A 13,517-nucleotide genomic window follows, 5' to 3' on the forward strand; every position below is an offset into this window, starting at 1 on the left:
ACTTCCCCCAGGCCTGTACCCCTACATCTGCCTCCATAGGACACACAGGTCCCCAGGACAGGTCTCTGCAGACTTTCCCACCCCCTATCCCAGACACACACCAAAGCGAGAACTTCCCCCCGCCCCCCGACACATGCCATGAGGTTGCTCGTCCCTCCCTTCTCTCCAAACGCCGCCCCCCCCTTCCCTTCAGTCCGTCTACTCTGAGCACTCCCCCGCACAGGCTCTCCCAGACCCTCCAGCACCGGGCTCTTCTGCGCCCAGGGGTCACCTGTACACGTCCCATCGCCAACATTGAACGGAGACACAGACTATAAAACGCACCTCCTATCTTGGAGTATGAACCCAGCACAGTCCCAAGGCAACTAGTACACCGTAGGGGCTCAATGACATGCTGCCTGGTCAGGTGTGGACACCAGAGTACAGCGCATTCTCGGCTTCTCCAGGGGCTTCCTGACAGCTTGGGCCTCTTTTCAGCAGGTCACTTAAGGAAAGTGACAGAGGTTATCCAGGAAAACGGAAATCCGTGTAAGGCTCGACCTATCTGGAAGAACTGTTGTAAGAGGTGATGAGAGGAAGCACAGCCTTGGGCTGAAGTCACTGCCACTTCCCACCACTGCCAGCGGTTCATCAGAAACACAAGATGGCTGGGGATGTTCATCTTTCCAGTCGAAATTTTCCTAACTTACCCGAAATCAGTTTCAAAACTCTGAAACGTGTCTGTTAAGAATTTTTGAGACAGCTCACAGTGGGAATATACAATTGATTAAAAAAAAAAAAAATTCCCCAATTAGTTTTAATGAGCAGCAGGGGTGAAGATCCACTCCTATGAAATCTGTTATTTTTTTCCTCTATTTTTCAGGATTCTTACTGATAAAATGGTGGCAGTTATGTTTAGATTTATCAGTAACTGAAACCCTTCTGAGAGTACAATTCACAAATAAATATTAAATGGAATCCTTTCTTCCTGTTCTCAACACCTTAGGTCATTGTAAAAGTTAAGTCTGACTTATTAAAACTGTCTGATCGCTAAGTATTAATGTTAGTATTAGAAATGAAATTTAAAATCCATTAAAGGACAATTAAAACAAAGAAACAGACTGCCAAAACCAATCATAAATAACCCATAATCAAGAACATCTGAAAACAAAGGCGTGAATCTAAAAGATAACTGAGAAGTAATAATATTTCCAAAAAATTAAGCTGTAGATTCTGTGTGAATAAAGCCCTATTTGTGGACCTGGAATGTTTTTCTCTAATCATAAAAAAAGTAAAGAAAAGAGATCTTAGCGAAATATTGACTAGGCATCATTTTTGTGCTTATGGTGTAATGAGCCCTGAGACAAAGATCGGAAATGATTAAATATAAAGTGACACTCACAGTGACATAAAACTTAGTATCAGAATCTTCTTAATTATCACATCCTGTAAACATCTATTTTTCTTCTTTGGAGATGTCCCACTGACTGAATCTCTTTTCCTTCTTTAGAGAAACATTCTGTCATTGACAGTGAAGAGGATCAGGACCTGCCACCCCAAAGCAGGCCACTTTGGGGGTACGAATGATTGCTGAGCTGAAGTTATCTGAGTCCCTGAAATCCTTTACCTGCCTAAAAGCAGAGCCTTCCCAAAGAAAGCAATTGTCATAAATCCCCTCCCCAGGCAACTTTATAATCTCCTCTTCTGGTACCCCACTCAGCCCTCCAGGACAAATGATCATTTCTCCTATCTGCTTTGCTAAAGGCCCATTTATTTTCTAGAAAGTCATTTGCTTTTACGTAAGTGCCCTTTCTTCCCCATCCCTTCCCCCAACTAAGCTCGGTGGAGAAAGCTTAGTCGGGAAAAGCTAACCCTCCCTTCGAGCAACTCATCACTGGATACCATGTGAAGGCGGGACACACATGTTAATGACCTTCTGGTTGCCTTTCTCCTGCTTGTCTGCCCTTTATCAGCCCAATCTACGAGGTCTGGATGGAGAACCTAGAGGACAGGAGGGAGAGTAATTCTGTTCCTCCCCTGTATGTCTGGTTTGACAGTAGAGACATCTGTCGGCTCCCAAAGCTGTCCTCTGTTTTAAACATCCTGGAAACAACATAAGCACCTGAAAGAGTTGAAGTTTTAAAACTCTGAGACACTAGGTCTAGGTTCTTTAATTTTTCAAACTATTAAAAAAATATATAAACTATATCAAAGTGCTTACTGTGTTAAGCAAAACTGCTATGAAGAAAAGACTTAATGGTGGTAAAATATTTACCTCGTATATATCTAGAGAAAAAAATGAAGATCCTTACCAGATTTTTTTCTAAATATACTTAACCTCCTACATGAATATTATTCCATCTTTTAACATTTCATTATTCATCTTTTATTAAAAGATAAATTTGAAAGAGTAAAACTGGATGGTGGCAAAATAAGTTCAAATTAAATTTTCCTACTTGAAAAACCAACAGCTACATTTCACAATGGGGGAAAACTGAAAATAATACCTTATTGCTATTAAAAGGGCTTCCCTTGTGCCACAGCTGGTAAAGAATCCACCTGCAATGCGGGAGACCTGGTTCAACCCCTGGGTTGGGAAGATCCCCTGGAAAAGGAAAAGGCTACCCTCTCCAGTATGCTGGCCTGGAGAATTCCATGACTATATGTCCAAGGGGATAGCAATGAGTTGGACACAACTGAGTGAATTTCACACACTAACAGACTTGTAAGCTATTTAAAATGGCTGATTAAATAAAGGCAGGTGATACGGTTCTAAATACAGAATTACTGGAAACTAGTAAAGCATGTAACATAGAACTGCAATATATATAGGCATGGAGGCAAATACTGGGTCATATCTACTCAGTTAGAAGGGAACAAAGTTTAGAAAAATCAGAGATGTCATATGAAAAAAGCACATAAAAGACACAAACAAAATATACTTCTTCAGCATGTTAAAAACAATCACATCAAAAAAAGTATACAGATAAAAAATGTCATAGATGACATAAGAAAATAGTGTGTGTGTATATATATTTTTGCATATATATATATATATATAAATCTACAGTATTTACCACTGTTGATATATATATATTTTGAAGCAGCTCTGATGCTGCTATCATAAACTAAATTGTACAGCTTGGATTATTACAAGTCACAGAATCATGGTTTAAAATTGGAGTTCACATCCCCAGCTATATTTTTATATACATTTATTTCTCAGCTTCCACATGATCTGAATCAGGAGCCTTGTGGTATTGGGATTTTGTTAGAGTTTCTGTGCAGTGCTCAGCTGCTAACACACTGCATTTGTTTTGCCCTTTAATAACATCATTACCAAGTTGATTAAAATTACATTAGACTCATTATATACATAAAAAATATTGTCACATTCACTAGCTAAACAAATGTTACTCTCATTTTAAAACATATACTTCTGTACCTTGAAAGCTTAAAAGCCCCAACTTACAAGAAGAACCATCAATGTTAGGTTTTCTATTCTCTACTGTTTGAACAAGAGCAAAGTGAGGGTGAAAACCAGCTCTCCAGTGAAACCCAAAGACATAGTTTCTTGGAGTGCCCCAAACTTGGCTGCCGTTCTGGTCACTGTAGTGTAAAAGGACATTCTGAAAGACACTGCTGATTTGTTACCATGAAACTGAACTTTTTTCACTGAACCAACCAACCAAAAAGATTTCTGAAAATATGATAGCTATGCTATTTAAAAAAAAAAAAAAAAAAAAAAAAAAAAAAGGACCAAATCTGAGATTCCTAGTAATAATTAGGATCGTTTTTTACAATTTTACAAAGCAATAATTTAATGGCCTAAGAGCAGCAATATCCACTGACTACATTCTTTAAAGGAAGAGGGCCAGGAAAAGACCATGTAAGTATCTCCCTGGCCTTTGTAGGGAGGTTTCACAGGAATTTAAGGGACAGAAGTAAGAAAGGACCGTATTGTTAATCCTGCTTTCAAATGAATTTCAAAGCAGTTGGTTCTGCTATGAGTGACTGATGATTGGTAACTTGCAACTTCAGCTGGCATCCACTGGAGAGCTATGCGCGCACTTTCTGGGCGTCTGGCAAGCATACTCTGCTCTGAGTTTTACAGGAGTCAGACCAGAAAAAGGCAGAGACACACGAAAGCTGATTTCTCTGTGAACACGGACACACTGCGTGCTGCACTTCTGAAAACAAAACTTAAAGTGCACTGATTTTTTAAGCACCATTAACTGGCTAGCCTTCCTCTCCAATGTCTTTAATTTTCAGATTGAAAACTGAATGAGAAAGCTGAGCATTCCATGAGACACCAAATTAAGTCCAGGCAAACCCTCAAGTCAGTTTAGGACCTGGGTTAAAAATACAAGGCGGGGGCGGGGGGGGGGGGGGGGGGGGCCCGCAGACAAAACTTGACTAAAAGGTAAGTTAGGGAAAAGAATAAATTATTCCATGGATCTACATTGAAAGTTCTTTTCTTCGAAACATTTTTTTAGTTCTGTGTTTGACTGTATATGGGTAGATGCCTATACAGTAGCTATTAAAACACCATACACTAGGGACAGCCTTAAAAATACCTATTCTACTGCTTTTCAGTGCTTTGTAGCATTACTCAAAATAGAATGGGCTACGAGAGTACAAATATTCAGATTTTGGAAAAAGATATAAATGAAACTGTGCGTGCATCCCTAAATGCTATTGCTCTATTTCCAGGTTAAATTCCTTTTAATGGGTTCAATAATGATGCACGTTAAAAGCTCATCATTAAGCGGCATCTAGGTGGGGATGAAATCACTTCCATATATTCTTATTACTGACATACATGAGAACTGTGCGAGTTCTTTACAATTGTATAAAATACTGCTTTGGCAATTATAAACGTAGCAATTCAGGTCTCATACGGTTTCTAGTCTCTTGTCTGCAGCAAGTACAGATGAATTCTTACAGCAATACTGACTCCTGAATAGAGAGTCCGTCCCGATTTCTGTAGTGATACGCTGGAGGTGAGGGCCCTGAATACTGAAACGCGGGAGAAGTGGTGTCTTCCAGAGCTGGGGAAGTTCTATACCGCACTGGGCCATCTATGGAGACTGCAGGGAGGGCGTGGTCCTGATAGGGGGTGTGGTGAAACGTGGGGTGTCTTGGGAAACTGCTCAAGTGGCCACGGTTGACATCTCTTGTCCACGGCTGTCCGTGCATCTCTGGTCTCCACATGTAGCCAACTTCTGACCATTTTCTGTTATCTGGCAACCCCTCCCCTGGAGGAAGGGTGAATTTCCCACTCTTTGGGGACCCTGACTTGCCCGAATATCCGCCGGCACCAAGGCCAACAGGGAGAACCTCTATTCGACTCGACGGCTGGACCAGAGGAGCCGGGCGGCTGTGAGATTTCTCTGGAGGAGCGCTGACTGGAAGCGCGGAGCCGAAAGGTCTCCGGGAAGGATTCGTGTGCGCCCCGGAGGGGAACGGGAAGCTGCTGTTGGCGGCGGGGACCCGTTTTGGAGAGCTGCCCTGGTAGGTGGGGGGGTTACTGTACAAAGGGGGGTGCGCGGCCCCGCGATCTTCCCCGTCTGGCAGGAACGGGTGCGGGGCGTAACTCGTGGGCAGGACTTTGAAGGCGAACTTGGGTGGGGCCCTGGACGGGCTGGCGCCGGGCTCGGAGGGCCTCCGGGGGCTCTGCGCCCGCGCGCGCTCCAGCGCCTCCTCCACAGCGCCGCCCGGACCGTCCTCAGGCACGTTGTCGTACTGCGAGGCGGTGGAGCCGCGCTTGCCCTCCTCTGCGTCCAGCACCTTCTGCCTCACGTGGGGGGCCCGGGGGTCGGCGAGCGCGGGGGGTGCGGCCCGGCTCCGGCCTTCCAGGGCGGACTTGGCGGTCTTCTCCAGAACCGCAGCCTCGGAAGGCTTGTGCCATCGGGGCGCGAACTCCTTCCGGGCGCGCGAGGTGGCGTTGCTGTTCTGATTGGCCGCCGCGTGGTTGTACTGCCCGGAGCCGTCCTGGGCGGCCGGCGGGAGTCTCCTCTGCGCCTGCACCTCAGCCTCATCGCGGAGCCTCTTACCCTCCTCGTCCGATGACTTCCGCCGCTGTGGCCTCGCCCTCTCCGGGGTGCCGGTGTGGCGTGGGTGGGGCGGGGAAGGGTCGTGGGTCTTGTGGGGCGAGCCGCTGCCTCTCCGACCGCCAGGGTGAGGACTCGACCTGCCCACGCTCCTCTGTCCGTTGCTCAGGTGAGTGACACCAGCCAACTGACCTTCAGGAGGAAGCTGCCCCAAAGGTTTCTTTGGAAATTCATCCTCTTTGCCTAAAGGGAAAGACACATTCATAAGTGCCATATGTGCATGAGCAAACAGTACCAAACCTAAGACCTGCATGAATGAATTACTGCTTACTCTTCCCATGCGCACTCAACATGCATACCCGCAGAGAAACATGCAGCATTTTAGTAGCTTAGGAGAAGCATTTTTTAGAGTGATCGACACGAAAACATTCCAAAACTCAGAAGTCTTATTAGGCAACGTGCAGATGGGAAGATTTTATATAACCTTATATGAGTAGTAATAAAAAGTGAAAGTGATAGTGACTCCGTAGTGTCCCACTCTTTGGGATTCCATGGACTGTAGCCCACCAGGTTCCTCTGTCCATGGGATTTCCCAGGCAAGAATACTGGAGTGGGTAGCCATTCCCTTCTCCAGGGGATCTTTTGGACCGTCAGGTCAAAGCTGGCTCTCCTGCACTGCCGGCAGCTTCTTTACCATCTGAGCCAACAGGGAAGCCTCATGAGTAAGGGTCACAGAATTGTGTAAGATGATTCTTAAATTTTGTTAAGCTGTATTATTAACTGCTTTTTCAAAAATGCAAAGCTGATATTCTCATTTCTATTCCTAAAACAATCTTACAGGTCAGTAGTTCAATGTCTTACCATTACATTCCTTCCATTTAAGCATTCCTCAAATAAAAGAGTTTAGAATCTCAGTAAAATAGTTTCTATCAACTTCAAGCAAGTCTACCAAGCTTAAAGGTCAAGTGATGACCAATTGTGGTTCCAAGTTGTACCCAAATAGCTCATTATTATTCTCTCAAGTAACTCCACAGGATAAAAAGAAACAATATTCTGTACTTCCAAATTAATATTCTAACAAGGTCCTACTTTAAATGCAAAAAAAAGGAAAAAAGAATAGAAAAGGAGAAAATCGTATTAGATACTTTTAGTTTTACATGTCAAATAACATCAGAAAACTAAAGAGGAATTAAAGGAATGTGCATTTAGTAAAGAGTGTTTAAAAACAATCCACCATAATATGGACACCCATAAACACCATCTTGAAAAGATGAGAGATTTCACTTGTAAAAATTCCTAAGTTTAAGATATATGCTTTCTACCTGTCACTACAAAATCATACATTCTCACTTGAAAATAAGTCGTTTCTCTCTTCAAATGTCCCCCCAACTAACAAATAGTTAGGAGGAAGCCATGGGTCCACAGTTGTAAGCAGGCAGATACCACCTTGTTTTCATGTAGCTCATGGTTTAGGTGATAATAGCTGTATTATTTACCCACATATCATAATTTTAAGATTTTAAAAAGTTCAATGAGCTTTTCTTTGGGAGGGAGCAGAGAATGATGGTACATAACCTTTAAATAGATGAGCTGTCAGAATCAAAGTTACTGAGCTAAAAATAAACTGTTTTCCTAATTCAGTGTTTTTTTTAACCTTTTAAAAGGAAATTCTCTTTCTCAAACAAACTCTCATATGAAACTCCAATAAATAAAAGAAATATAAACAAAGCTGCTCTAAGTGGAAAGAAGAAGTAGGGAAGAAAGACGACTAAGAGAATTGAACATCTGGGGAAAATAATACCACATCATATCCTGCCCTGTGTTCTCATATCCAGATATTTCCATCGTGAAATCTTCTGGATACATAAAAGGCATGCATCAGCAAAGACTAATAGGATGCATGGTAAAATGTGGAATTACAAATATAAGGCCTGTATTTCTCAGGAAAAGGAATGAAAAAATGAGGAGGAAGTAATAGACTGAGGTGGTAATTTCATGCCTGAAGCAAAATGGAAAGGTATGTGTTATACATATGAGGGATTTTTAATTTTTCAATATAAAGGGTAAGAAAAGTATTCACCTTACACTTAACACTACTTTATATTCAAGCCAATATACACATTTCTCTAAGAAGAGACATTAATATTCTATGCATCTACACATCATATTAGAATTAAAAGAAAATTTTAGCATGTTCCATTTACTGAATGGTCAAGAGGCCAAAATCCACACCGGGAGGGAAAAAATCTGCAACTGTTCTAAAACATCCAAAAAGTCGCTTCTCAAAGGTCTTTCACAGTCACCCATAATACATCTCCTTTTCACCTCAGGAGTCAATAACCGGCTCAAAGTGCAGTCCTACTTATTTTGCAGTCTTTCCTATAGTGTCTAAAAGAGTAACAGAATCACAAGTAAGGTTTTGACAAAATGTCCACTCGTTCATATGTAATTAATCTTAATTAGAGTAATGATGTATCATTCAAATAAAAGTACAGAAACATAACAGTTATAAACACCCAAGATCTATATAGCTAAGAAACTACATATAGCAGGGTTTGGAGAAAAAAAAAAATCCAGTGCAAACAAAAGGACATGGTGTCTATAATTAACTGCTGAATGTCAGTCTCTCACTAGGAACGAGGACTCTGTAAGAGGTGACGATGAATACCTCAACTGAACAAAGATATTTAGAGGATACAGCCCCTTAGCTCCCATAATGATTTTAAGTAGGAAAAAAGGAGAGTACTTTGAAAGATGTAATAGACAAGCATATAAGAAAGAGCCTTTTAAAACCTAAGTGCTTAAAAACCCAAACTCCTCCCCATATTATGGACAGTAACGAAGGTTAAGCTAGGAGGCCTACGCGGGAGGGGTAAGTGTATGCCCAGGCACCAGGGCTGGACTGCAGTGCTGGGATCTGCATAACTTAAAACAGCATCAGACAGCAACTACTGTCCACAGTGACCTGTGTCTGGGGAGCAGGGTAGGGCCATGACTCTGCACCCACTTCTGTCTTCTACCAGCAGCCGCTGACGGATGACATGTAGATCCTGCCATGTTCAGTTTATTCCCGTGACTGACCCAACCCCTCTGAAGAGCGCAAATCCTCAGCAGTTCAAGGGCAAGCAAATGTACACTTGTTCACATTTCTAAGGGCTTCCGTGGCGGTGGGAAGGGCCCTGTCTCCCAAGAGGAGGAGTGAGAAGGGATGGAGAGGAGGGACCCAAGGAGAAGGAAGGGGAAGAGGGGAGGGGAAGGGTGGGACAGAATCAGGGAGAATAACGGGGCGATGGGGCGGGGAGCGGGGAGATACCCACAGCAGAGCACTGGCCCCCCCGAGGCTGCTGCTGGACTGAGTGAGGCCCAGGCCTCGCCTGGCAACCACAGCAGCAAAACCCACGGGCCCTGTGCCCAGGAGAGCTGACCTCTGTGTCTAAGTACGGGGTCGAAGAAGACTATTCTCCGACTTCATTATAAAGTGATTCCTTTCTGAAGTACACATACCAGTGTCTCATATGCTGTTAAATATTCTCTGCCCTTTTCCTGCACAAGTAGATCCCTATAAGCATTAAACATTCTTGGGCAATATCTTTCATAGATTCATCTCAAACTATTCAAACTGCGCACAACCCGCCCCCCCCCCCCATGTGCCCAATACACACACTGCTGCATTTGGTCTTTGGCGTAAGTATCTCCTTTCACCCCTAAGCAATGGGGTATAACTAAAAGATTCAAGCATAATTGATGTCAAACAGATGGCTATAACTAGGCAATAAGTATTAATATTTATTACCCATACTTTCATTCTGGACTTCTTTTCCATGGACGTGACATTGTTTTCTGCTCACCTCACTTTAGCTCCTTTCCTAAAATTCTATTCTTCACTTCCTCCCCCTGAAAACCAGGAGTTTAAATGAAGAAGTGGGAAAGCAGCATGATTCCCATCACACACAACACGGACGCTTCTGTGAAAACACCACGCTAATGACACTTTGTACTAGGGTTCTATCACATAAAGGGTAAATATCTTTATGCCACTGCCAAGAATTAGACTACTCTGCTCAGAAAAAAAAAAAAAGGAACTGTAACTTGATATATGTCAGAAAGTTTCTTATTTTTCTTGAATAACACTTTTTTCTAAAAAAAAAAAAAAAAAACCCCAACAAAAAGAACATGCCTTAGCATCCACTAAAAAAAAAAAGAAAAGGGAGTATCTTTAGTCCCTTTTGGCTGCTCCATCTTCCATCTTACTCAGGTCTCTGTCACCACCCAGTGGACACCACACGCAACTGCAAGTCCCGCAGACTGCCTGCCTCGGAAGACTACCGCGGCTTTCTGTATCCAGGCAGAGAACATCAGCCCGGAGAAGAACCCAGCTCTGGGGTTCATTTATCTACCCCTCTCCTTTAATCCCCCCCCCACCCCCTCCATCTGCGTTCTACTGGAAAAAGATCTTACCAACTACTGCTACCAGGTTTTCTCATGAGTAGACTGAGGTTGAGTATTTTCTAAAAGTTATTTGAGGGATTAAATGAGACAGTGTACGTGGAATGTGGCACAGAGCAGACATTCAATAAACACTAGCTGCTAGTTAGATGCTAAATCAGTCCATTCCATTACACAGGTTTGGATATTTTATTCTCATGTTTAAACAATTCTATTACATATATATTTTTTCTATTAATATATGTGTCTTTTACTAAAACTTGTTTTAAACTCTTTTTAAAAGTAGGTAAGTCATTTAAAAATAAATGTTGGAATCGCAAGAATATAGTGAGTAATTGCTACTCCAAATGCATTCCCCGTGACAGGAAAGAGTCAGCAGAAAGGCACAACAGCATATGAGAGAGGAGGGACCTCCCCGAGCAGAGGTGCCGGGCTCACAGGGCCAGGCCCACAGGCCACCACTGCAGTGACGGCTCATCTGGTGAACCCTGATGACGCAAAACAAACCTCGGAGAAACACCCATTAGACTCCTTGCACTTAAATAACTAAAAGCAAAGCATCTTGGTTTTTAGCAAAAGTGTGTTCTGAAAACTTCTTTCTACTGTGCTGTCTCTGCATTTTCCTTTTTTCTTTCCCTCTCATCTGATACCACCCTTCACCCACCCTTCCCTATTTACCCTGTTTCTAGCTCTACTATGACTCTATTCACACTCTACTGTTACTGCGTAAATTCTGGGTCTCCCCCTGCACCCTGAGAACAGGAAGAATGTCTTTCTTTTTAGTTGGTAAATCCCCAACAGAGCACCTAGGAGAAAACATAACAGGACGCACTGAAAGATGTTTTGGAATAAGTCAATAAAATATATTATCTACACTGCAGCATACTGCAAAGAACCAGGGATGAGCAGTCAGGAACCCCAGACTCTGGCAGCAGTACTGCTATCTGCAGGATCTGCAGGCTTCATATGTTTAGCATTTTAGTATCAATTTTCTCTTCTATAAATGGGACTTTTACGTGATCCACTACTGCATGTGGTTCTACAAGTGATGATGAATGTAAAGAGTGCTTATTGTTATGGTAACTTAAAGCTATGGTTAACTTCTGTTGAAACAACGTTATCTATTAAACTTCCTAATTTTCCGAGGAGAGGCAGATTTAATGAAAATTTGCTCTTTCTTAAAATAATGAAGCCGTAAACACTGACTTACAGGATGTCATCACAAGCATGCAGACGTTTTCACACCACAATGAGCCGTGTTAACTGCACAGTATCTCCTGATCTGAACTGTAAGTTAAGCATAAAGCGTCTGGCTACTTCCTTACCAGGCTCTGGAAGGTCGAGCTTTGCCCGCTTCAGTTCTGCCATAGAAATCTGGAGCTGCTCTATTACAAAGTCATCTTCGAAGAAAAAATCCTTTGCTAAGGTCTCCTGAAGAAATTCTACAAGTTCTTCCATGGACAATCTCATAAGATGTTCTAAGTTGAGAAAAATAAACAATGGCTACTTTAGGTTGAGAAGATAATGTATTTTATTCTGATGTCTATATTTAAGAGTGCACTGCATTCAACTTTGTTGTGAATATCAACAAAACTCAGTTAGGACAAAACTGTTTCCTGATATTAAAGCACAAAGAAAAGCAGGTCATAGAGAAAAGCAGGTAGCTTTGGGGGGCTGGGGGGAGGTGAACGCTGCTAAATACCTTCTCACAGGTGTAAGATAACCATACCTGGGTATTAATATTTCCCCAGAGCAAGAGTACCTAGAGACCGCAGACTGACAAAGACCACCCGGATGAGGTATGTGTTTTCCTGATACAGAGCTGTGACTGCCACAGGCATAGCCACTTCCAGGTCTGTATTTTAACTGTCTCAGAATTTCTCAAAAATCTCGGAGGCAAGAATTCTACCACTAAACCACCAGTGCCCCTCTCCAAATTTCTTGAAAATCTGGGTTATTAATTTTATCTGTATTGATACTTATGCCAATGCCCCACAAGCAGATGTGTCTACGTGCAGTTCAATTTACAGAAAAAAACAAACAAGGAAACAAATGATACTTTACATGTTATTCACCTCTTTGCTTTCCCCCAGTCAACAGTGTATATCACTGACACCTCTCACTTCAACAAGTATGATTTTATGCTGTCATTATTAACAACTGCATAAGAGTCCACTGTGTGTATACTCTAAATTTATTAATCATCGGTCTTCTAATACTGGGCATTTAGGTTGCTTCTTTTTTTTTCTTTCACTGTTTAAAATCACAGTGTGATTTTTTTTTTTTTAATAACAGTGCCTCAAACAGAAAAAGAGACACAGAAATACAGAACAGACTTTTGAACTCTGGGGGAGAACGTGAGGGTGGGATGTTTTGAAAGAACAGCATGTATATTATCTATAGTGAAACGGACCACCAGCCCAGGTGGGATACATGAGTCAGGTGCTCGGGCCTGGTGCACTGGGAGGACCCTGAGGAGTCGGGTGGGGAGGGAGGTGGGAGGGGGGATCGGGATGGGGAATACATGTAACTATATGGCTGATTCATGTCAATGTATGACAAAACCCACTGAAATGTTGTAAAGTGATTGGCCTCCAACTAATAAAATAATATTAAAAAAAAAAAAAAAAGAAAAAAAAAAAATAATAAAATAAAAAAAAATAATAACAGTGCCTCTAAATATTGGTAAGTGAATTAGGAAAAGAACAAGAAAAAAATCTTAGGAGCCTCAGGTAACTGTTGGCCCAGACACAGTTTTGAAGCTTTATATGATGAAGGAACTTCATGGAAGTCCTTGATCTCTGTCTTCCTAATGAAAAAATACACAACAGCAAACGTTTTCCAGAGTTTAACCTAATGATATAGTAGGATATAAAGTGGTTGTTATGCTTAAGGTTAATTTACAAAGAGTAGAGAAACTTTTTACTTGTCAAAATTAATCAAGAGTCATAAGTAAAACACAATTTAAGAGGAAGAGAGTTATGGGGCTTTCTCACTGCTAAAGGAATGTTAAACTAGTAGGTGTATACCTTAACACAG

The 13,517-nt window shown here is 42.1% G+C and overlaps 1 protein-coding gene across 3 annotated transcripts in view; it reads right to left on the bottom strand.

Annotated features, from left to right (window-relative positions):
• Window positions 1–206: 206 nt before the first annotated feature.
• Window positions 207–13,517, bottom strand: part of USP6NL (USP6 N-terminal like) — a 141,240-nt gene continuing 127,929 nt past the window's right edge. For all 3 annotated transcript variants that reach the window (XM_065920978.1, XM_065920979.1, XM_065920977.1), the window contains 2 exons: window positions 11,804–11,956; window positions 207–6,275 (listed from right to left, as the gene is read on the bottom strand). In XM_065920978.1, coding sequence (XP_065777050.1) covers window positions 4,921–6,275; window positions 11,804–11,956 — 1,508 coding nt within the window. In that variant the 3' untranslated portion in view covers window positions 207–4,920. The remainder of the gene's footprint in view (window positions 6,276–11,803; window positions 11,957–13,517) is intronic.

Source organism: Muntiacus reevesi, chromosome 2 (genome assembly GCF_963930625.1).
Source record: "Muntiacus reevesi chromosome 2, mMunRee1.1, whole genome shotgun sequence".
Lineage (NCBI taxonomy): Eukaryota > Metazoa > Chordata > Mammalia > Artiodactyla > Cervidae > Muntiacus > Muntiacus reevesi.